A 26,858-nucleotide genomic window follows, 5' to 3' on the forward strand; every position below is an offset into this window, starting at 1 on the left:
GCTCTATTCGGCCTAGTGAGCTTTCTAGATGAGTCAAATCCCAATCTGCTTATAGGCACCAACGACACTCTTCTGGGATAGATCGGAGACAGTGTAGTACCTCTACGCATCAACACGTGTATCATTTTGTGACTGATTTCTTTTCACCCAAGAAAACCTCCTAGTGCTTTCTGTTGCTTGTATTTGTTTGTTGTTTTTGCTTTTCTTCGGACACCTTTGTGTGCTCCTGCTAGGTTCAGCCCTGCTTTGTTGTAATCTTTCAGTCCCATAGACCTCTTTTTGGCCTTTTGTTGGACATTAATATCATTATCTTATCTTATCTTATCTTGGTTTCCACCATTCTTTTATAGTCAAACCTATAAGTTTTTTGGTTTTTCAAAACTAGCTAGGGCTCCTTACGAAACTCTTCAATTATTTTCCGTCTTGAAAAATGAATTGCAGATTCTTGGGGGGATTTTTGAGATCTCGTCTTGGTCATTGTCCAAATTATTTAGGTACCACATTTTCCATGCCTTGATTTCCGCATTGTCAGAATTTCATATTCTTTTAGGGTTTTCTAAAATCTCCTCTAGGTCTCGTTGGTTTTGTTGGGTCTTTAGAAATTGTCTCAAAATTTGTGCCTCAATTTTTGTGCAATTGGTATTGAAATTTGTGCCTATCTTGCTGCATTGAAATTCGTGCATAGGAGTTTGTGCAATCAGCTTCTTCATAGTCCCTTATGTCTTGAAAAACATGAAGATGGCTTCATCAACCAACATCATGTTGGAACGTAGTCAACAAGCGCATGTAGCCGAGCATACTGTGCAAAAAGAATCTACATTTTATGCCTTCATGGCTAAAAGTCCTGCAAATCATGGGAAGTCTTATGCCTGGTACATTGACTCGGGTGCTTTGCGTCACTTTACTAATTGGCCTAATTGGTTCACAAACTTCTCTCCATTCACTCAGTCGATTGTTTTTGGAGGAGGCGAAGAATACATAGTTGTCGGTCATGGCACTGTGGTAAGAAGGATCTTATATTTCTCAATGTGTACTATGTTTCTAACATGGCGCGAAATCTTCTCTCAGTCAATCATATCATGCAAAACTCTCCTCAGTTGGATGTTGTATTCAGCTTACACACAAGTGTTTGATTGTTGATCAAGAGACTTGCACTATTGTTGATGTTGGCATTAAGGATCGTGGTCTACCAACTTGTGGATACAGGTGATTCTTTGGATTTAGCCATGGCAACCAGAAGTTCTTCCATCACTAGTCTTTGGCATCAACGATATGGACACTTATATGTGCACTATCTCCCTCAGTTGGCTCAAGAAGGACTTGTAGCTATTGTACCTAAGATCCAGACTCAACATCATGGTGTTTGAGGAGCTTGTCAGTCTAGGAAGCAGCACAAGATATCGTTCACAGATGGTGAGTCATGGAGAGCCTCTATGGTACTTTAGTTGGTTCATGCTAATATTTGTAGGCCAATGCATACACCTTCTGTTACTAGAGGTATTTCTTTCTTTTTGATGATTTCAGTCATAAAATGTGGGCGTACTTTCTTAGACATAAAGTAGATACATTTTTTAATGTGGGTGTACTTTTTAAAATGTGGGTGTTCTACTACATTCTCCAACTGTGATACTCATGGTATAAAACGTTCGTTAACCAGACCCCACACTTCTCAGTAAAACGATGTTGTAGAGCAGCACAACTGTACTATTGTTGAGATGGTGCATTCCGTGTTACAACACAAGAGTGTGATGGAATATTGTCACTAATGTCAAAGGGTTTCACAAATATAGACATGATTGTTAGTATAATTATCCATCATCAGTGTCAAAGGTATAATAAGGTTGTCATTGCTAAGGATTTGTTCAATAACAAAGACAACATACATCATTGCAAATAAGTATGATTGCACCTATTATAATTGAGCTTGAAGGAGAGATTGATCCACTGGGAATTTTGATGAGAGAATTATAATAGAAAAAGAAAAATCATCATCTGTTTTTAAGATATATACAAGAGAGCAATATTTTAACCATATCCTCAAAAATACAAACAGCTATGACTAAAGAATGATAAAATATTGCCAAAAAGATATCAGAGTTAGCAGCATATAACATGATTTGGTGAATGAAGAATATACATCGAAGCATCTATAAGACTATTGATATGCAAAGTCAGTGTTGGAGTTTTTATGGCAGCGCCCACAATGATTAGAGATAAGAAATAATGATGGTAGAAGGAAGTGACAAAGTCAAAGATGAAATATTGTTTTTATTTGCTTCAGCCTGGCATGGCAGGTGAACACTATTTTAACGGCAGCAATTCTAATAATGGAAAGAAGCAATCAAAATCAATTAAATTATATATGGCTTCAGTGATAACACAAATGACAATGAACAGGCAGTGACGGTTGAATTTAAGGTGGTGACGTCTAAGAGTGAAGACTCAATGAAATACATAATGATAAATCTCAGTGACTGTACAACAGAGTGCAGTCAATACCTAGAGTATTTATGTCCGAGATCAATGTATATGCAGTGGAGGTGCATAGAAAAATGATTACCAAGCCCCATGATTATGCGGAAGTCTAAACTGAGCAATAGTCATGGAAATTAAATACATGGTCCATCAAGCATCAAAGATATGAAAGGCCCGATAATATGCGGTTGAATTCCTTGTACAAATCAACATACATATCAATGTTTGAATAACAAATTAATAAAGGAACAAATAATTCATAAACCTTCATATGCTCAATAATACCGAGAGAATACAACAGCAGCACCAATATATATAAAAATAGTGATGGCTATAACTAATAATTAAATCAATGTAAATAATAGACAAACCTGTTGAACTGTGTATAGCTACGCATGGTGATATTCGTTGAAGAGGATCCTCTAGTTTTTAGAAGGAACAAATATATCTGACAGCAATATAGAAACAAATGGTAGCTAGTAAATTCCAAAGTATCGAGTGCATATGAAGCATAAAAAATGGCAGATATAGATACTCCAATATGATGGAAAAGACTAAACACATCTGCCGTGGTTTGTGAAGCAAGCGAGTGGGAGTCAGGAAATGATGACTAAGCTATGCAAAAGGACAAAAGGACTGATTGTGTATTTTGACCAAAACAGTGGCCATGAACATTCACGGAACACTTACCTGCAAATTATTAATGAATTTGACGAGAAGCATAGAAGCCACGATAGACAAGCATAAAGCCAACATGGAATGATAATAAGACAAGCATGATCAAACAAACACACAAGTCAGAAATTGATGAATGTAAAAAGGATGTGTGGGTGAACAAGAAGATGTTCAGAAGAATTCAAAGGAATTGACGGGTCAGTGATTGTTAGATGCAGCGACATTTCATGTGTGTGTATGCTGGAGTTAGGTTTTGACAAGCGGTCATCATTTATTTTTCTTACGTTGAAATCATCCTCGGGTAAATTTGTTTGGGAGTCCACAATTTTTGAAGGGGCTGAGTAACATAACAAATCACATTAGATATTTAACCAAAGAGATTTAATCACCTAAGTGTATTGTACGATTTAAATGAAAAGGTGGAAGTTAAAAATTGACATGATTATAATAAAAAGACGTATTTTTAAAGAGATATGACTCTTCATGTTGAAAAGTCATAACCCCAAAACAAGTATATCAATAGAAGTTTGAAATGAAGAAAAAGGATAGAATGAGGAGTATGAAGAATTGAAGTAATGAGAATGGAAGAGGAAGTATGCAGATAAAAAGAGGTGTGTGAAAGAATAATATATAACAAGAGTAAGGAGAATGTGGAGCAGATTGATGGAAGGAGTTTGATAGAATATAAGTTCAAATCTATATTAAATTTGAAATACATATATATGTACATTATAAGTGTGTCGGGATTATAAAAGAAAAATTAGAAGAATTGCTGCTATAGGGATGTATATGAGTTCAATGCAGAGATAAATATCAGTTTGAAGAAAAGAAGTTGTGCAAGCAAAATTTCCATCATCAATTGAGTGAGCAACATTATTAGGGTGGAACTGAAGTGTGTGTGTAGTGGGTTGGTGCTCATAGAGATAACAGAGGGAGTTGGAGCTTCTTGTAGATCGGACCCTGCAAAGTGTGAAAGTTGGAGCTTCCAGTGAGTCGATGCTCATAACCATAGGGGTTGGAGCCTCTAGTAGGTTGTAGCCTACAAAATATTGTAAAAGAATAGTTTATATAAGAAAGCATTTATTTGCCATGGTATTCTCCTGCATTGGGTTTCCACGTAAAAGTTGTCTTATTGTGTTCATGTGCATAATCGTTCATTTTAGAATTTGAAGATACTTGTTTGGATAAAAGTTTAAATTGACAATTTTTTTAATATATTGATTCACACCCCCCCCAGTATATTCGTGTGCTCTTCAGAGTGTTCCTAATAAGTTTTGGGCAGAAGTAGTTTTCGCCAAAGTCTATCTCCTTAATAGGTCCCCAACACAAGATATTAAGGGAAAGACTCGTGAAGAAGCTTGGACTGGTCGCAAACCTAGGATCAATCATCTCAAAATCTTTGGCTCTTTAGCTTTTGTATGGATTCCAGATGCCAAGCGCTCTAACAAGTTGGACTCAAAGAGTCAAAAGCTTATGTTCACAAGGTACAGTGACAACCATAAGCCTTACTAATTGATTCTATAGACATTGATTGCCTTGTCTTCAACAGGGATGTTGTCTTTGATGAAACATGTGGACCTTTTCACCCATCCTCATTTGTGAAGGATTCTGAGGATCAACCTTTGAAGGTTCTTGATTTGAGTATCTATCTTCCGCTAGGTCTACTTGATGGGAGGGATAATGCAGCTTCTGAGTTTAAAGATGCTCAACTTATGTTTCCTCTGGATGATGGTAATCCTCGATCTGTTGAACCTATTCCAAATCCAGTACCAATTCTTCCTATTACATCCGATGTTGGTTTTCTACTCTCTATCCTAAATGGTGGGCTGAGACTATTGGTGATCTTCATCATGATGAGCTCATTGAGGGTAGATCATGTAGAAACAAGAGAAAACAACAACATACAGTTAATTTTTCTCTCATGGCCAACATTCATAGTGTTTATGAGCCTCAAACATATTCAGAGGCTAAAGGGATTCCTAAGTGGGAAAAGGCTATGGAAGCTGAATTTCAAAGTCTTTAGAAGAATCACACTTGGGTCTTTTCTGGTCTACCTTTAGGGAAGAAGCCCATTAGCTGCAAATGGTTGTATAAGATGAAATACAAAGCTAATGAAAACCCTTAACAAGTATGAGGCTCCTCTCATTGCTAGGGGGTTCTCACGCAAGGAATGCATTGACTATGAAGAGAATTTTGCTCCTATAGCCAAGATGAGTACCATTTGGCTTGTCCTTGCCTTAGCAACCCAATTTGGTTGGAAATTTCATCATATGGATGTTAAGAGTATTTTTCTCAATGGTGAGTTGAATGAAGAAGTCTATATGATTCAACCTCCAGGGTTCAAAGTTGCTAGACAAGAACACAAGGTGTGCAAACTGGTGAAAGCACTCTGTGGCCTAAAATAGGCTCCTCAGGCTTGGTAAATCAAGATTGATGAGTACCTCATAGATCATGGCTATCAGAGATGTCCATTTGATCCTAATTTTTATGTCAAACAGGTGGGTAATGAGATTTAGCTAGTCGAATATTTTGATGACCTAATCATTACTACTTAGAATAGTTGATTATTAAGCTTAAATAGAGTTTGTGCAACTCATTTGACATGATAGATTTGGGATTTCTCCATTATTGTTTAGGAGTTGAGGTTTGGCAAACGAAGAGCAGTATCTTCATCTCCCAATCCAAGTATGCTCGAAGTGTTCTAGATCAGTTCTGAATGCAAGATTGCAAATCGCCTCCAAACCCATGAAATAGGGCTTAAGTTGTCAGCTTCATCTGATTCACCTGTAGTAGATGAATCTTTCTTTAGGCAACTAATGAGTAGTCTCATCTATCTAACTATCACTCTACCTGAAATCAATTTTCTAGTGACTTTATTTTACGCTTCATGACATCCCCCAAGGCTGATCAATAGGTTAGCAGCGAGGGTACTTCTAATTTTACACTCTTGTATATTCGGAGTCAAGATCCTAGACTTCTTGGTTACATAGATTCAGATTGAGTAGGTTCGGTTGATGACCGAAAATCAACATTTAGGTATGTGTTCAGCTTGGGATTTAGTGCAATCACATGGACTAGTGAGAAGCAGCAGGTTGTAGCTCTCTCCTCGATAGAAGCAGAGTACCATGGAGTTGTTAAGGCGGCTTGTGAGCAGTTTGGCTTCAATATATGCTTTTGGATATGCAGATATCTCAAGCAATTCTAATTGCTCTGTTTTGTGATAATCAAGGAGTTCTCAAACTTGCCAAGAATCCAATCTTCCATTAAAGAACCAAGCATATGAACACTCATTGTCACTTCATTCGACAACTTGTTGAAGATGGATCCATTCAGTTGATGTAAGTTCCAATTGCAGATTAGACAACATATATCCTCACCAAGCCCCTCAGTCTAGATAAGTTTGTAAAGTTCAGGAGCTCTACTGGTGGTGTTGATAGATTGAACATTAAGGGAGGGTATTAAAATAATGTGTTATTATTTATTTAACGGTCACTAATGTACTTTATTGTAATTATAGGTGATAAGATCGTCTCTAAACTTATCTGTAGTTTCTTTTTAGAAACTTACTTATTTTGTAAATAATGTAAACTTATTTATTGAGTTTCTTTGCTCATTGTTAATGCATCAAATAATTTACCAATTACTTGGGTAATAAACCAAAGAATCTCATAATAGCATGAAGTAGTCCATGAGACCATAGTTGGCAGATTTGCAGAGTACTCGACAAGTTTTTGAAACTCACCCAAAATACTAGTTGAGTATTCTAGAAAAACTTGCCTAGTGATTGTCGAGTTTTTTCTAAATAATTCGTAGGGTCCACATGAAAGACTTGGCCATGGCTAAGCATAAAGAAATAAACCAAAAAATCGACACTCACTTTTATTTTTATGTTTTATGTTTGTCTATTTGGCTATGAGAGGAGAAAATAAGCTTCTAAGCCCTTGGTAACTGATTGCAATCAATTAGAAGATGATTTAAGTGGATTTCAACTGATTATTTAAGAAAAATCAAATTTCAAGGTACATTTTCTGATTTTGTTTCTATGTTTTTTCAAAACATTCTGTTTTTTTTTTGTTGCATCTCAATGAATACAAAATCATTTCTGAACCCTAAGTAGTTAGAAATGATTTTAAATCATTAGGACAAGGTTTAACACTAGTTTGACAAGTTTTCTTAAATCTCACTATTTTTGGAAGAATCCCTAGTTTAAAAAATAAATCAAACCCTAGTAGATTTTCGTTTTGTTTTTACTTTGAATGATGTCTTAAAATATTCAAACTTATTTAGATAGTTTGCTTAAATGTTTAACTAAAATATTGATCTTGTGTTTCTCACTTTCACCATTAATTCAGCATGACAATTTAAGGAGTGATTGGCCACTAGAACAATCCCATTTGGATCTATAGACACCTTTCTTAAGGGTGCTAGAGATAAGACATGGAGGTATGACTATGAATGACTGGAGCACGGGACGGTGATTTGCATAAGATGTGAGAAACCAATTTATGGAGGCACAAACCACCTTGTAGGCATTGACAAGAATGAGACTCGTAAATTTGATAAAAAAATAGAAGAGATAAAAATATTTGTTAATGCCATACTTATAGTTGGGGAAGATAAAAAATTGCAAATGAAGAGGGCAAAATTAGCTATGAGGGCATTCATAGCTGAATCTCAAGGTGCTTCAATTGACATTGAAGAAGACGCAACACTTGAGAGCAAGTGGGTTCATGTTAAGGTCCGCATGTCCACAAAACGAGCACCCCCTCTTTTACTGATTATGCTTCTCATAGAGTGTCTACTATTGCATCGGCATCAAGGACACAACTTGTAGGGAGTTATTTTGTGTCCAAGAACACACCTAAAGCACAACCATCATTAGAGGCCACAAAATGGAATAGGGAAGCACATGAGAAAAACACACATTGCATTTGTTGATTTTTGGTCCTTTAACATCCCATTGAATGTGGTAGAGCGTCCTTATTGGCTAAATTTGGTGACTGCAATGACAATTTGAAGAAAAGGGTAAAAGGCCCCTTCTCACAAGGATTTGGATGTGAGATTAATAAATAATCCACTTGATTTCATTTTTTAATTTTTATTGTTTTTTCTTGCATAAAATCAAAATTGTGTACTAATACCATAGTTGCACGGGTACGCGTACCTAGATCTGTGGGATGCATACTGGGTACTAGGACATGTTTCCCGTATTGGGTACTCCTTGGGGTACATACCCTACAATGAAAAATGCCACATCAGCACTTTCTAATTTTTTGGCGGCAAAATGATATAAAAAAAGTCCACGTTGGTTGGAAAAGTCAAAAAATACCAAATGCGGAAATATTAAGTAAACACAAGAATCACAGGAAATATTGGCGTTTAAGTTTTCAACCTAAAGCAACGATGCACATATGCAGGGATAGAGTAGAGATTATGTAGAAGTCTAAACTGAGCGATAGTCATATGGAAATTAAATACATGGTCAATCAAGCATCGAAGATATGAAAGGTCCAATGATATGTGGTTGAATTCCTTGTACAAATCAACATACATATCAATGTTTGAAAAACAAATTGATAAAGGAACAAATAATTCATAAACCTTCATATGCTCGATAATACCAAGAGAATACAATAGAAGCACCAATATATATAAAAATAGTGATGGCTATAACTAATAATTAAATCGATGTCAGTAACAGACAACCCCGTTGAACTGTGTATAGCTACACATGGTGATATTCGTTGAAGAGGATCCTCTAGTTTTTCGAAGGAACAAACATATCTGACAGCAATATAGAAACAAATGGTAGCTAGTAAATTCCAAAGTATCGAGTGCATATGAAGCATAAAAATGGTAGAGACCAGGCACACATTTCAGGAAGCAAAGTTTGTTAAAAAGTTAAAATGTAGAAAATTGACGCACGCACAGAAGGGTTCAATAGTTTTTTGGCCATATGCAAACTCGAAGATGATGACATTTTAAATCAATCACTTTCTTCAATTTCCATCCATTTTCAAGCCATCTCAAAACAAAAAGATCATTTTAATGTAAATTATTATGTGTAGTATAAATAAATTAGGACAAATATTAAATAATAAATATAATAAATGTTAACTATAAAAAAAGAATTTTATTTGGATTTTACCGTTCAAATTTTAGTATAAATAATATATTTTCTTTTTAGTATACATATAAAGATAAATTTCATTTTTGTTACCTATTGTAAATTTTTTTAAAGTTTATACATACAATTTAATAATATTATAAATTTCAGGCAAGAGCCTACAACACAATGGTAAATTGTGAGCCTCTTAACTGGGAGGTCTTGGGTTCAAATCACAACAAATAATAATAATTAACCTTGGCTTCGGCCTCTTACCAATCAAAAAATAAATAAATATTATAAATTTCATTTATGTAGCATTTACTATTTAATAATAAAATTATTCAAGTTAAAAACTTTAAAATAAAGAAATTTAATATATTAATATATTAAAATAACATTATTAACATTATAACATATTAATATATTAAAATAATATAATAATATATTAGTGTGTTTTTAATATTAAAACATATTACTACAGAAAATTAAAAATTAAAAATTAATTTTAAATTATAAATTGAATTATTAAAACAGAAAATTCGAACTATAACAAAAGCTGAACACATGTTTTTTCTAATATATTTTTAAAACTATATTCAAACAGAATGCTTACTGCTTTGACAATTGTCAATTACAGTCTAATATTTATTTTTTATCTTTCCATGTAGAATGTCAGATAGAGGAAAGCAAGGGTGGTATCCCTTGTGGAAATATGTTGATGGTGTTGCAGTTCCAAAGGGTTCAAGTGGATCAGCTGAGATTAAATGTAAGCTTTGTCCATTGAAGTGGAAAGGTTCTTACATGAGAGTGAAGGCTCATTTCCTTCACATAAAGGGGGAAGGTGTTGAGCTTTGTTTAAATGAGATAGAATGGTATGGTGTTGTGAGGGAGAAAGAAAGAGCAAAGGGGAAAGTTGCTATTGCTAATAAGAGCTCTCATGCTTCAACAATAGGGCCTAACCAAAGTCAAAATAGAGATTCAAATGTGGATGCCTCATCTACTGATGTAACAACTGAATATGCTCGCAAGAAAGCACACATTGGTAGATCAATCCCCATTGGACGATTGATTGATGTCCAAGGTCGAGATGCAGTTGATACAGCAATCACATGATTCTTTTATGCAAATGGAATAGCATTTGATGTTGCTCGCTCACCTTTTCATACTAAGCTGGTCCAAGCTATCCATAATGCACCAGCAGGGTATAAATCGCCTGGGAATGAAAAGCTTCACACTACTCTAATCAATAAAGAAAAAGTTCCATTAGATGAACAAACAACACCAATAAAAAGAGTGTGGGCTATAGAGGGTTGCAATATTGTGAGAGGTTGGTGGATGTCATAAGCCCAAATTTATATATATTTCAAATATATATACTTATTTTTAGATTTTCTATAAATACATCAATAAATTTAAATAATCAGATTATTTATTAACCAATAAATAGAAATCACAAATGAAAATTAGATAAAATATGATTTGATACTAAAAGTAAATATTATAACATGAGACATTAATACTACCTAACATATCTATATTTACTATTAAACAAATCAAACACTAAAGATATTAGATATATCTACTAACGACACCACCAAAGGTGGTGTCCATATAAGAAACACATATATAACACCACCAAAGGTGGTGTCCATATAAGAAACACATATATATAGTAGACCCGAGGGAATGATGAGGACAAGAACCAAACAGAAAAGTTTGCACATTGTTCGAGCAAGTAAAGGAATATACTATCTACCAAGAAATATTGAAGAACATACAAATGTCAAGGTCTGCACAATATTCGAGGAGGGATCAAAGGTAATAAATTATGGACCAACTCCATTAGTTCGGGTCTAACCATACTCCACACATATCAAGGGAATCTCATGTAATTATCAAAGGAGAGAATGAGCGAATAGAAAGGGCAAAAACAACACAAGTATAGAGTTTCAAAGGGATCAAAGGTAATAAATTAAGGGCCAACTCCATTAGTCCAGGTCCTATTGCACTACACGGCCAAGCATATCAAGGGAATCTCATATAATTATCGAAGGGGAGAATGAGAAAATAGGAAGGGAAGAAATGACACGAGTATAGATTTTCAAAGGGATCAAACCCGACAAAGAAGCCACGTAGATCATAGCACATCCGCATGCAACTCCATGCAAAGTGATAGAACTAAGGACAGAGAACATCGTGGCAAGTTTGTGAGATTCAAAGCAGGCAATCAGTAAAGGACACCAACGACCTCGTGGGGCCCACTACATAGCACACGTCACCTATAGGTAAGTATGCATGAATGCCACACTCCTCAGTTAGGAGTAATAGTATGGTTAGAAGCATTAAGTTATATGAAGTAGTAGTTACTTAAGAATATTTAAATGTAAGAAATATCAAGTTATTTTGTATTGGTAGTATTTCTAATACGTAGTAATATAATTATCATTTATTTAGTTTATATAATTTATAATTTAAGAATTCTTAAGGACAAAAATTAGGATTTGTACTAGAGATAAATAGATATAATAATAAATGTATACTATTTCAAATATAGTGAATAATATTAATATAATATGAATCCTTTTAAAGGAAATGTAATGAAATCTTGTGGATCTTTTACAAATAACCTTCAAGGATGATGGCTAACTAACTGAGGATCATTCTAAGGAACACAGGAGATCTTTATAGAGGATTATGAAGCCTGACTTGAAAGGTAGTTCAAGAAGGAACGCCAAATAATCAAGGGTTATTCCTCAAGAACACAAAGGATCCTTCTAGAGGGTTAGGAAGCCTGATTGAAGGAATCCTTAAGGATGTGAAGAAACAATGGCATTCCTAGATATGAATCACTAGAATTGAACTTAATAATCTATGTTGCTAATAGTTTCTATGGGTAAACTTGTCCTAAGGAGTGGGGACATTACAGTGGACAAATACTAGAAATCGTCCATTACTTAATATCATGGTCACATGCAGCGAAGGGCCCTTTTTCTAAGGTAGTAAACTATTCAAGGCAAGAGAAGAATGCGGATTTTCTGCATATGTAGATATGTGATACCCTTTAGGAGCTAGGGGCTACACACATGGTCCAAGTTGTTATTGATGTGCCCTGTTTGTAACGCAGTAGGTAGTTTGATTCAAAAAAAGTACAAGCATATATTTTGGACACATTATTGTGTGCATTGGTTGAATAATGCACTCAAAGACATTGGCAAGTTCCAATGGATTATGGATCTCATAGATAAGGGGAGGAAAATACAAATGTTCATATGCAACCATCACCACACACAAGCCATCTATTGTAAATTTGCCAAGGTGCACCTATTCAAACATGTTGACACACGTTTCGCTTACTACATTCTTCTTGATTGCCTTTCAGAAGTCAAAGGAGCTTTATGTTCTACAGTTGTTAGTGATGCATGGACATCTTGGAGACAATCTTCATCAGATACTGCAATTGAGGTGAGAGGTATGGTTCTTGATGAACAGTTTTGGGTTGATGTAAGATTTGTTGTGGGCTTTACTAAGCCCATATGTGAGCTGACCAAATTTGTAGATTCAGATAAGGCATGTTTGGGAGAAATCTATGAAGCTATAGATTCCATGTGTGAAAGAGTCAAAACAATAATTGATGCAAAAGATCTTTCTCTATATCCTTTAATAGAGGATAAGTTACATGGAAAATGGAATATGCTTAACAAACCTCTTCATTGTGCTGCATATGCTATTAATCCTAAATGGTACGATATATAGGTGACTACGAAGAGGGGTCCACATTAGGATAGAGAGGTAATGAAAGAATTTTGGGCTGCCATTAAAAAATTTATGGCCGAGGTGAGGATGCTTCAATTTTGAGAAGTCAATGGAATAAATTACCACATGGGCAAGATGACTTTGGTTCCGTGGAAGCTTATATGATGTGAAAGTAAAGAAAGACCCTATAGAGTGGTGGTGGAACCATGAGAGTGAAGCTCCTGAATTGCAATCATTTGCAGTAAAATTGCTCTCACAGGTAGCTAGCTCTTCATGTTGTGAGAGAAATTGGAGTACATATGGGCTCATTCATTCACTAGAAAGGAACCGCTTAGGGTCAAAGAAAGCATAGAACCTAGTGTACATTCATTGCTCACTTTGTCTTCTCTCTGGTGTAAATCCTGGATATAATGAGGGTCCTTCAGCTAAATGGGATCAAATTCCACCTGATGGAGAAGTTGTTGCCCTTCTAGATGGAGAGGTTGAAGTAGATGGCCTTACTGACTTACCCCCTGTTATTCTACCAATAGAGGAACCTAAGCTTGAGAGTGATGACTATTTAGACAGCATCATAGTTGAGGACCTTGATATGGATGATCAAGGCATAGAAGATGATGGAATAAGATATTGGATTTTTGTTCTAGTTTACTGTTTTTTGTTGCGTAACAGCTTGTTGTTTATCAAGCTTAATTTAATATGTAATCAGTTTGAAACTTTGATACAATATTGTCAATTGATTAACAATTTAAACTGAACAACAAGCTACTAAACTTTATCACTATTCAAATTAGAAGTTTAATATTTATTTATCATTTGCAATATGTTGTTAAATGATTTATGATCTGTTGTTCATGTTTAAAGTCTTCCTTCTTTGTTATGCATCGAGATTCAAAACATATAGGATTTCTGATTTATTTTTTCTTTCTGATTTTCATATAGAAATTCTGAAATTCAAATAGTATATATATTCTTTCAAAGTCAAACATATTGCAAATTTAAAACCGAAACAGTGAAAAGTTACACTTTTGCAAACATATCACTGTTCTTGAAAACTATAAATGTCATGATTCATATTTTCAGATTCTATAAAATATTAAAATAATTTGAAATACCCGTACCCCTGTCCCTCATTTTTTGGACACCTTATGCAACCACGTCCTTGACTTTCTGTGGAGAACATATGAAAACTCGATTGGCTGAATCTAATTCTGGAAGATGTAAGGTGGATCACAAAATATATCTACAATCACCCTTGGGTTCTACGTTTGATGGGAGAGCACAATCATGGGAGAGCTTGGTGAGATCTGGTGTCACAAGGTTTGCAACCATTTTCTAACGTTGCAAAGCATTATTAGTGCACTTCTTTCTTTAAAACATGTTGATGAGTCAAGTATGGCTGGACTCACCTTATTCAAATAATGTTGAATGAGAGGTTGTCACAGACATAGTCTTCGACAACCATTTTTTTATTGATCTCGATTCAAGTCTTTTATTATTAATTTGTAACTTACTACATTAATTAATCTTTTTGTAAGTTGTATTTTTCAATTGTATGTGTTTGAGCCCCTAGTAAGGCTGCGCTTGATAGATGGGGATCAAACCCCAATGGGGCATCTTCACGAGGCCATGGATAGGGCCAAGGAGTTTATAAAAGAATACTACAAGGGGGATAGACTCAAAATTGATCCCATTTGGAAAATTATTGATAGGAGGTGGAACAATTAGCTCTACCAACCCATTCCTGTAGTAGGGAACATCCTCAACCCCTATTTTAGGTTCAATGATTCTTATTCAAATCCTAATAGAGAGGTCATAGAGGCCTCCACTGCATACATTCAGAGGATGATATCTAACGTTGAGGAGAGAGACCTCAATGTGGTAAAACTCCAAGATTATGTGGAAGAAAAGGGTAATTTATGCTCTTAAGAGTTTGCAAAGAGAGGAAGACTGATTCAAACTCTAGGTATAACATTTGCCATTTGGATTTTGAGGTCTAAAGTAATTGATAAATCGATAAATTATGTTTTCCCTTTTTTATTTTTTCTTAACTTTTTAATATTTTATTTTGCAGATGCATAGTGGCAAAGTTGGGTTAGAAATACCCTTCATCTCAAAAAGATTGCCCTCAAAATCTCATGCCAATCTTGAAGTTCATTTAGTTGTAAGCACAATTGGAACTTGTTTGAGACCATCCACACAAAGAAGAGGAACATGTTAGTCCTAAAATGGCTCAACGACCTTGTATTTGTCCAATATAATCTTTGGTTGCACATTCAGAAGGAACAAGAAGCAGCAGTTGGTCCAATTGATTAATATAGATCCTTATAGTGACTGGACATTATAGGAGCAAACTACATTGTTTACAAAGGATGATGTCACTGATTTGGAGAGGCAGGCTATGGAGGATGAGGGGGTATATTTCTTGTCACATTGGATGACATTGAGGATGATTTAGAGGAGTCATTGTCAATAGTAAGAGCTACATCTAGGATAGAGGATCAGCCACACACATCGTGTTCATAGATACTAAGTGAGGAGGCATAGTCATGCCTAATGCAAGCTTCTAGGACTAGACACTCTAGTTCTAACTCTCCTGTATTTTTTACTAGAGTTGGGAAGAGGAAGATGTAATTGTAATGATGTATTTACTTTTAGTTTAAAAAAATGATTTTCTACTTTTCTTCCAGCCATTAGAATTCCTCATGAGAATGTGATTTTGTACCCACTTTGCATTTAAATATATCTAGACTCAACTTGTTTCTTTTGTGTTCCGACTCTTTGGATGCATCTTCTCATTGAATTTTGTATAAAAAAAGCATTCCTAATTAAATTTAAGCAATTTTTTAAGTTCCTTAGTTTTTGCCGAGTTTTTTCTGAAAACTAATAGAGTTTCTCCTAATTTTTTTTCAGTCCTTGACGAGTTTTCAAATTCAGATAAATGGTCTAGCTCCTAAGGGAATCACATCAGTAACAAAGTGATGATACCCTTGTCCAAAATGGGGCTAAAGTGAGCAATTGTAGAGTAAAGAAGACTTAATCTAGTGGTAAGAAAGCTTCAATTAATACAAGAACTTTCACAGCCCATTTTTTAGAAAAGGAAACAATAGTTAGATATCACAAAATTTAATGATGCATACTATTCCTTAAGCCTTTTCATTCACAGAGATTTTACTTTTAGGGACTTTTATGAGGTGAAGAAAACAGCTAGGTTATAATGTCCCCTTCCTAACTTGTTCAATAGGGTGGATTTCTTTAGGCTCATGGAACAAGAATAATCTATTGCCTCGTCTTCATTTTGTCAATGATACTATTTGGTTGGATATGGCCAAATTGATGAAGCTATAAATGTTTTAAAAGTATTGGATACGTATCTAATGGCTTCGAGGTAGAGAATTAATGAAGGTGTGTCTTTTGTCTTTTCCTCTAATACCCCAAGGCTTATTCAAAACAAGATTAGTCAAATTTTTAGATTCCAGATTGGATCCTTGTCCCTACTATTGGGCCTTGGAAAAAATTATTTTGGCAAGGGATTTTAGACAAATGTTGTAGAAAGGTTAGCCATTGGACCTGTAGATGGCATTCGTCTGCAGGAAGAATGAATCTTTTGAAGTTTTTGGTTCACGCTCTGCCTATTTACAGGTGTTTTATACAAGTTGATCCTATAAATTTTGTTAAAGAGTTCAATGCCCTTTCTCGCCAATAATTATGATCTAGAAATTTCCTTTCCTTGAAATGGAGCTTGGTGAAATAGGATTCAATGTCCATGCTTAGGGAAGAGGATGGTCTTGGGCTTCAATTGGGTAGTATTATAGGTCAACCGTAGGCTGCCAATCTTTCTTGGCGATGGTGTACTTGTCAGGATCAAGAGTGGGCTAAAACATTTACTCGCTAGTATCTCTATGGGGCATCTTACTAGGATGTGCCCAAATATGACTTGGCTAGAAAGGGATCTATGATTTGGATACACTCAAGCAAAGGGAAAACATTATAAAGGAAGGTCTATTTTGGATTTTCCATTAGGATGGCCATCCCCCTATTGTGTACGAGTTCCCTCAGAGATTTTGCCTCTCTGTAATATTTTATTTGAAGCCAACTAGAATAGGTTGAAGATTTTAAGTCAGTTAAGATTATGGAGTTTTGAGGTAGTTGTTTGCAAGGATCCTTAGGAATGGCTAGGTTGGGATAATCTGGAAGACCAATAGGAGGTTGTTAGGATTTTAGCAAAGTTAAATATGTAGTTCTCTTTAGGGAAGAGGTATTCTTGCATTGAGTCCTAAACCAAAAGGCTAGTTCTCGATGGCCTCAGGTTATTTGGAATTGGATAGGAATTGTTATGATCGGATTGGGATTGTTTGGTGGAAAAAAGCTTGGAATAAATTCTCTTAGGTAGTTTTCTTTTCTTTTCTTATGGTCATTAGCTCAAGGTAATTGTCTCACCTAGAAGAATTGCATAAGAGAGGATATTATGTTCCTCCTATCTATATTCTTTGTTGGAATAATGAGGAGTGTACTTCTCATCTTTACTTTCAATGCCAATATTTTAGAATGATATGACATTGGAGGTGGGAAGCATGGCAACGTTCTTGTGCTCATGCCACTTCATTAGTGGAATTTTGGGGAAGTCCGGGAAGACCTTTAGCTAAAACCCCTTTTCTCCATGTCGCATGGGTAATTGATCCTCTCATTCTTTGGAACCTTTGGTTGGAAAAAAAATTGTTAGCAAACTTTAGGAAACTATTAGTGCTAAATGTGACCTCTCTAGGGTAATTGATCCTAGTGATCATGGAATCATTTAAAAAATTATATTTGGGGGACTGTAATGGAGCTTTCAAGGCCAATAAGAGGTCACAGAAAGCTAAAGCAATGATTCATAGGGAAGGGAGATGGTGTGCTCCCCCAAAAGTGGTTCTGAAGATTAATACTGATGAGACTTCTCATGGAATCCTAGCCATGCAGCTATTGGGGGCATTAGGAGAGGCAATGAGGGTGGTTTAGTCTTCTTTTTCTCCATTTACAAAAGGAATGCATCCTAATAATTTGATGGAGGCTCTGGCTATCTTACATTTTGTGGAGAGAGGATGCCCCCTTGGCTAAATGAGGATGATTTGTGAGTCAATCTCAAATTATAGTGGATTTGTTGAATGAATGGAGGCTAGATGGAGTTAATTTGCGATTGGCCTTAGTGGCCAATCAGATTTCGACTCTCTCCTAGGGAATGTAACAAGGTGGCAAATTGTTTTGCTAAGTGGGCTTCTGAAAATCTTAAGGGTTGGGATGTTGGAGAAGGGGGGCTATTAGCTTCAAACTTTTTAGAGAAGGTTAATCATAGAAGATAAAATATGAAAAAAAAAATTCTGTGATGTATTTCCTTATTTATAGTGAATAAAGTTTTACTGCTTCTTCTAAAAAATATTGGAGGAAATAAGATAGGGAGATGTTGTTTTTAAACTAAGTACACTACCCCAAGGGATGGAATTGTATCATAATTGGACATTCAAGCATCTTGTAGGCCAAGAGGCAATTTGGTAGACTGAAGGTTTGAATTGGCCCACTGTCAGATATTTTTTCTGCTTGTGCAATAAGGGCAACTTTCCATCATGTGAATGTTATGTGATTTCGAGCTTAGTTGGACTAAGTACACCATCCCAAGGGATGGAATTGGAACATAGTTGGACATTCCTGCCTCTTGTTGCCTGAGAGGCAATTTGGTTGACCCAAGGGGGGAATTGGTCCATCATTGGATATTCTTACTACTAGTGGGATGAGGGTAAGTTTTCCATAATGTGAATGTGATAAGCTCTCGGGCTGAGCTGGGCTAGGCAGTTTATTGACACCCTCTTGAGTTTCATGCTAAGATGATACCATGATGGGTTATGGAGTAGGCATTCTACTTATCCTCAGCACTACTTATGCTCTAGCTAATGTATATGCACATTATTTCTCAAATTATTGATGGCTGACAAAGTTAATGTTGGCATTCTATTATTGGAATTGTTGTTTATCTGTAAATAAGTGAAACTCCAACTTAAAAATATAAACCCTGCATAACTGCACTGATTTATTGAAGATTGTGAATCTTTAATAATCTTTAGTTGCTACAGTGCCTCTACAATGTAAAAGGCTTGGATTTGCAAATTTAATACCTTGTTGCTGTTTTATAGCATTTCACATGCCACAAAGGATTTAATACTAATCCAAATTACTTTGCTCTTGTAATTTTTTTTCAAATCAAGGTTTTAAGCCTGCTATAGAGCTCATTTCCCACAGGGTTTCAGTATTACATTATTTTGTTACATAGTATCATCGGTGTGTGCCTGTCATACATCTAATGAAGTTTATCACAGTATAATTAGTATTGTTTCTCGCAGTATATATCAGCTATACCTTTTCATAGTCGTTCGTATCAGTTATACGTTCAAGACTGCTAATTGCAGCAGATGATTATATTTTCTGTACAATTCTTGTATCTAGTGTATATTGATAACAACAATTTATAGTGTGTTGATTTTTCAATTGCAGAAAACGAGTGGTTTATTGCACATTTCAAAGGCTAGCATTTGCTAAATTACATTATTTCAGTATTAGTAATAGGCTATAAGTTTATTGTTCTAGCAGAATTTTGAAGAACTCAATTTGGTGATGTTTATCCACTAACTTGTGCAGTGAATTATCCTATTTCATATTGTTTCCAATGCCTGATAAGGGAAAATTTTGAATGTACTTCTATTTCCCATCATCAATCCAACAGCTTACTGAATTAATAAATAGTGATGTTAGGGTTTCATAATAATCCAATTCAGTATTTTATAATTGATTGATATATCATATAGTCATCAATGCAGACAATGTTCACTTGTCGGGGTTTGCTATCCATATCTTGTATTTCACAATTGATTATAAGTTTGTATGGTCAGAAATTCCATTAAAATTATCCATTTTATAAGGTTGTGCAATTGGGAACAATATAAGAACCTTCAATTCAAGTTTATCTTTTGCTTCTCCATGGTACTATGGTTTAGGCATATAGAAATAGTTAAAAGGAGGAAAAACGAACAAACTCATCTAACCAATAATTTGTTTCCCTGCTTATCAAGTTTAACCAATTAAATCATGTGATGTGCACTCCACCTTCTTTTTTATCATTTAATCAATTAAACCATGAGATGTGCACTCTGTTGGTTCCCAAAATCACAGATTGGAATTCCAAGAGCTTTACCAATTCTCCAATAGGATCCTCAATCAGTTTTGGCCAATGAACTGAAATGACTTCAATTCCCCTGCACTTCGGGCTTCACTTTCTAGACAAGTAAACCTTCACTCCAAACCTGATCACCTAGTTCAAAGCTTTTCTATACCGAATTTGATGAATAGGAATTCTTTACGTTGGCAAAAATCTTCAAACGTGTTCAAAATTGAATAATATGAATCCTTTGGTATGTTGTAATGACTGAAATGATGCTTGTAGAAAAGAAACACAGAGATTGCTGACTTCAACTATAAATCCAAATATTTAACTTCAGTGATTAAAAGACTAGTGCCTTAGTTTATCTGGGCAATAAAGGCAACTATAATAAAGATTATTATGTACAACTCTATGAGACGATATTTCATCAAAATATCATCAATTATTCCTATGCTTTATAAAAGACAAATGCTATATGCAATTCAATGTTAGTCCAAGAGGGTTTTAACTTTTGTGGCAGAAATCCAATTAGACAGAAACAAGGAAACAAATAGTTATTTCACAATGTCCTCGGTTGCCGAACAAAGAATGCAATGACAAAATCTAACACACGAGCATCATTTGCAATAATTCAATTATTTTATTGATCATAAAGGATGAATCCACATTCTAATTGTAATCTCTTTGCCTTTTAAATATCTAAAAAAACAAAAAGATTTTTATTTATTATTAAAATAAAATTTTTGAAATTTACATCAAAGTCATAAATTAATATTTCATCTTTCTCCTTATAATTCAGAGGCCCAATAATTCAGCTCCAAAGTGGGATATACCACCTTTCTCATCCTGTGAGAGTCTTTTACTACTACTGTCCTCAACTTCTTTTAGCCACAACAGATTGCTGTCCTGCATTAGGTCATTGCTCAGCTGAATAGATTGATTGTTAATTGTCCTGGCATTGAAATCTCCCATTAGGAGTGTCCCCAATAGAACTCAAAGAGAGAATGTCTCTTTTTAATGCAGCAAACGGATGTTCATTGTCTAGGTTTCTCCTTTTGTAGAACTTGGAGTTCTTAGGTGTGGAATAGTATGCGGCCAGCCATGTAATCTCCTCCCCATCTTCAAGCTTTAGCCATATGAATTGTTTATTTAGGTCTTCTTTCTCCACTTTGATGTTTTTATTCCATGTGTCTTTTATCAAAATAGTAATCCCTCCATGTCCTTTGCCTATTTCTGTTTCTTCATTCATACAGATACTTTATTGTACCCTTCAAATTCTGGAATCCTACACCCTTCATGTTCATGTGTTTCTATAAGGCATATAATGGCTTGCCCTTTAGCTATGGGCCCCAGCCCCAGTCCTCTTCTTCATGGGTATCCTCTACAATTCCAACTCACCATATTTATATGCTCTCGTGGGGACTTAGATTCCTATTGTTGGGCTGCTAGTTTATCGACAAATTGTGCTCTACCATTTCTCATCCAAGCCCATTTGCCTACTACCCTTGCTGATTTTACTTTCTCCCATTCCTTTCTTCTTTCCTTTTGCTGGTTGATTGTCAGATCCTCATCTAGGTAGATTTGGGTATCTTTAAGTAGTCACCTGTTCTTCATGATTGCTGTCTTATCCTCTACCTTGGTTATGATGACTCTCACATGCCTATTTTTCCCCATTCCCATACTTCTGCCAATCTTGCTTGTTGTATTTTCCCCATCCAATTCAGCTTGTACCTAAGGAAGTCATGCGCCAAATTTTCTATTTTTTCACATTCTCCATAGTCTTTTAGGCTTTAATAATGATGTTTAATGTTTTTTCTTGTATTTCTTTTTCCTCTTTGATGTGCCTCTTGATTTTCTTTTCAATGGTTTCCTTTTGTCTTGACGTCAATTCGCTGGCCACTTGGGCCCATGATTTGGCCTCTCTTTTATTTGTTCTTCTAACTCATTCTCTCTCATCACCATATCTACTAGAGCTGCTTGGACCTCTTCTATTTTTGTTGTAGTATTTGATTTGATCATTGTTTTCGAGTTGCGTTCTATTGTTGTTTTCCCCTCTCCCAATGCTTGTTTGAGACTGATAATCTCTTGCTGTCACTTCTCAATGTCATCTTGAAGGTTTAAAACGTGTTTTTTCAGCCACCTGTTCTCTCTCTCAAGTTCCTAGCTAGTTGCTGTGACTTCCTTCAGTTTTGCGCTCTCTTGTTGTCCCTTCTCTTCCAAGCTTGTATCCTTCTCTTCATGTCCATAAGGTCATTCACATACATCTCTGATGACCAAAGTAGAGGGGACGATGAGGGGTTGTAGGGTTCCTGCAAGAAACCTCCCTCATTACCTGCCTTGTTATCCTCCATTATTTTGGGAGTTTTTGTTATATTCTCCTTGGTTCCTTCGTGTGATTCCTGTTCATTTGTTGTTTGCTTCTCTGGTGCAATTATCGAGAGAGTATTGGCTGCCCTTGGTAAGATCGTGATAAGTTTTTTTCTTTTGAAGTTGCTTTTTCTTCTTTCGGATCTGTCTCCATTGTATCCCCAAGTATTGTTTTTCATTTACAAAGATAAACTTAGTGTTTGTGTCATGAAGTTCCTTCTACTAAAACTCTGGTATCCTAGTCTGTTGGTTTGAGCTAATCTCTGCTGGCATGCCTCTTAGTTGAGCATTACATAGTGCCCAATGCGCCCTTCCCAAGTTGTTCAGGCAGTGATTCAGGTTTCTATACTGAGCGTTGTCATGGTCTTGATTTGCCGGTAAAGGACCTCCTAACCTTAACCCTATAGTTTTTTGCATGACTCTATGAGGACTAGAGGTCAAGAGACCCCGAAAAGAGACAAAGACCTTTTGTTACCCTTTTGAGCCCAGATTACACAACAAAGAAAAGAAAAGACCCTGCCTCTGTGGTGTAACGTAGATCTCTCCCGGTGAGTTTTGAGTGTATGTTTGAGTGTTTCAGTTTGGTGTGACAAGATGGTAAAATGTAGTCAAAGACCAAAGGTTTCTTGATGAGCATATGATTAACAGGATAAATAGGAAAGAGGAAAGTAAGGGAACAAGGCAGATTTGGTTCAAGTCGTCACTGTCTCTACAACGTCTCAGCCCTTCGTCTCTGCAAATATCCCGCCATATCTGGTTCAAGCCATCACCGTCTCTGCAAACCCTTCAACGTCCAATTCCAAATTCCAAGAACAATTCCAAGAGAAGGACGAGGCATGTCTGGGAATGGTTTTTGTTATATCGAACATTTGGCATAAGAAACTTTTGAAATGTCAAAACTTCTCCATCACTCGTGAGCGTCGCCATATACATCCTCCATGCCTTCCACTCTATCCAAAATGCCCATCATGGCCTCTTTGATTGTGAAACAAATCAACTGATCCTTTTTGCAGTGTTCATTGTAGACTCCTTCATTCAAACTACATTTGATTCATGTCTTTTTCAACTATCTCATCACAAACTAAAATACCCCCAATGCCATCTTTTTACTGTGGTTTATGAATTTGAATGTATTTTCTTGAACTGTATGTTGCCCTGTCAATTCGCATGATCTTTATGCCTATATACTGCTGTAAGCTTCCCGTAGTCTCCGTGTTTGTCTGAAACCTCTGTAACACTATCTTCTATTATTCTTGTCACCGTAAATGCTGGATTTGTAACAGTATCTGGACAAACACAGATACGGCCTTGAAGTTATAATTGCAACCATCATCGCTGGTGTGAAGTGAATTCGTCAACTGATCCAACACTTGCTTTCTAAGCTTCGATGGCTCCTCTACAAATGGCTCGTTGATTTGAACATTAGTTTACCAGCAGCTCAATACCTATCTCATACTTATAAGCTGCTGTGTAAATGTCTGTCCATTAAATAACTCTTTATCCTCTTCATCATTCACTGCATATGTCCTTTTCATTCTATAACAGGCACACATCACTGCATAACGTATAAATTCAGTATCTGCTGTATTGTTTGGCATAGGAAGATTAGTTCCAGGTGCAATAATTCCTCCTGCATATCTCTGTTTTCTGCCACTCCTGTGCTAAGCATGATTTGGTGATATGTTTCATTATTTTCTCATCAAATCATTCATATAAATATTCCAGACTCATAGTGAGAGAGGTCTGCTGTTTTATAGGAAGCAAGACTAGTGTTTGATGTAATGTCTGTGAAGATCTAATAGATCAAATGCAATATGAAAAATGCCACTGCTGTATGGGTGTTTCTTAGAACATGATGACTTGTAATGACAACAGTTGAATAGACAAGTGTTTACTAATTTATGCATTGATAACTTGTGAGTCTATCATAAAGTTCAGTATCATATCTTAGTTACAATTAGGCTAGACCTTACATACCAGTGGTTTGACATTATGCCTATGTGGTATTGGTTAGGATAATATTTTGTAGGAATATGGAGAAAAGTAATTATGATTGGCAATTTGTAGAGATCGCTAAACTTTGCAAAATAGGACAACAATATTAACATAGGGCGAAAAGATTCAGAATAGTGCACAAATGGAGACCCTACATATTAGGGCTCCATCACACTCCACCTTTATTTTTAGTTGTATAGCTGTGGAAAAATCATCTCATCAGTGATAATTTAGTCTTATTTGGAGCGCCTCCTGAATCTAGGAGAATAGGAGTATTAGCAAGTTATTCTATGGTCACTTGCAATTGTGAATAGTTAAGAAATTAGAATGATTCATCTTGTTTTATAGAATTCTATTGTCATTAACCAATACTCCTTTCTCATGATATAATTATTTGATTATCTATCTATGATGTGTTAAGTATGTGTGGTGCTATCATGATTAGAAATATGCATAACAAATCCAATTTTTAAGGAGTATGGATAAAAGATGTATTAATGGGTGCAAAGAGTGCACAGATTACAAGTGCAGTGGATAAATGAAGGTGGGTATAAGTGAATTCTCTACACTGTGTTGCCAGCTCTTGCATCATGTTCTTGAATAAATTTTTAACTTTTTATCAAAGACCTTGGTGGTTACTTGTTATCTAGGTAGATAGCAATTAGGAACTTAAGGTCCATTTTACATGTGCATCTTATTAACTTGGTATAGTTCTTATTGTTGCATAAATATGGATGTCATCTTTTTATCCTTTTAAGAAGTGTGTAGGGCTAGAAAAGTGTTCCTTAGGGAGAAGAGTGGGGGGCTATGGGTGTGATAGTTTAGGTTTGGAGCATGTCATAAAAATAATTAAGTTATTAGATATAAAAAGAAAAAAAAATGGCTGAAATTGCTTACCTTGTTGCCCTCGGTCAAATTTGTATGTTGGAGGAAAAGATATTTTCCCTTCCCGCATGCCTTGAAATACTCGCCCAGCTTTCATCTCCTCTCTAAGTTGGTCTTTTTCAAGGAGAGTACCAATTTGTTTTCTTTTGATGCAATCAATAGCATACTCATAGGAAGTATCATTCAGACGATAATTGAAGTCTCCTAACCAAATAATCATATCAGCTTGGGCTAACTCTGGCATGACCTCCTGGGGTAAGCTCTCTGCAGTCTGTATATTTGACAACCATGATATTCAAAACATTCTTTGTAAAAATATGAATGAAAATATAAATATAATAGAAGGCAAATAGAAAAGAGGCCTGACAATATGTCAGGGAAAGCATACATGAGCATACTTTATACATCCACCTGAGTGAAATGGTCTTGCCCTTCTCTAAGGGAAATAATAAGAACTAGTTCTGATGAATAGTGTACCAGAAAACATGAAAAATTAAATGTTTTTAACTTTACCGATAAAGTTGAGAATCTGCCATCATATTGCCCACCCATGTCTAAAGATTGGGATGATCGGCGTGCATTAACACCCCGAAGCATCTGAACAGCTGATGAAACTCCTGCTGTAGTAGTACCTCGTACAGAGTGAGAACAAAAACAAAACTAGTGAAACAATTATACAATGAAGCTAAATAAACATGAACTATTGAACAAGTATTTTGGGTTACCCGTAACAGCATTGGCTGCAACATTTACTCCACTAGCAAAACGACCAAATGTCATGCTTCGATATATATAGTCAAAATCTTCATTTCGGCGAGCTATGGCATCCATGTGAGCAGCAAAATGACTGTTTACAATACACAATGTCCTGCGAAAGACTCTCATCTTTATCGCTACGGCTCCCTGATATGAACAGAATTTCATGCACTATAAATGTATCTGATCATATCTTTAAGAATGCAAGGAAGATTTAACCTTGAAAACACTTAAGCTCACTAAGAGACTAGACAAAAAACCCCTTAGACCTGACAGGCATGCATAACTGTCAAACAAGTTGACATATCCTGGAAGAAAACTAGTTAAGAACTTAATATCTCTGTTAAAAAGAATTAAAAATCCATTTTCGTGACAAACTATCAGGACATTCCCATGACATAAGAAAATGGCATCAGTCAGCAGAAACTCACTAAGAAAAATCAAAAGGATTTGATATTAAAGAGGTACAAGACAATCACCGTATATCTCAGCTAAATACTGGAAGTCATATTAAAACTTCTTGAGGGATAAATGACCGCTCAAAATATTGTTGTACCTCCAATTTGGACCCCACAATGTTATTGTAATTATCTAAGTAGCCACTTCAACTTCATGTTGACTGATTTGGCATACAGATTTCGAAAAACAAATTTTGGGGTT

General features: G+C 35.6%; 1 protein-coding gene across 1 annotated transcript in view; it reads right to left on the reverse strand.

The window, feature by feature from the left end:
* The window catches only part of LOC149550159 (type II inositol polyphosphate 5-phosphatase 15-like), a 155,503-nt gene that overhangs the window by 54,982 nt on the left and 73,663 nt on the right, over positions 1 to 26,858 (reverse strand). Inside the window, exons 7-9 of the mRNA XM_089793276.1 lie at positions 26,168 to 26,345; positions 25,956 to 26,062; positions 25,455 to 25,713 (exon numbers count right to left, since the gene is read on the reverse strand). Of these exons, the coding sequence (XP_089649402.1) occupies positions 25,455 to 25,713; positions 25,956 to 26,062; positions 26,168 to 26,345 (544 nt within the window). The remainder of the gene's footprint in view (positions 1 to 25,454; positions 25,714 to 25,955; positions 26,063 to 26,167; positions 26,346 to 26,858) is intronic.

The sequence above is a fragment of the Cupressus sempervirens genome, chromosome 7 (genome assembly GCF_028749045.1).
Source record: "Cupressus sempervirens isolate cs-2001-9-10 chromosome 7, ASM2874904v1, whole genome shotgun sequence".
NCBI classification, from domain to species: Eukaryota; Viridiplantae; Streptophyta; class Pinopsida; order Cupressales; family Cupressaceae; genus Cupressus; species Cupressus sempervirens.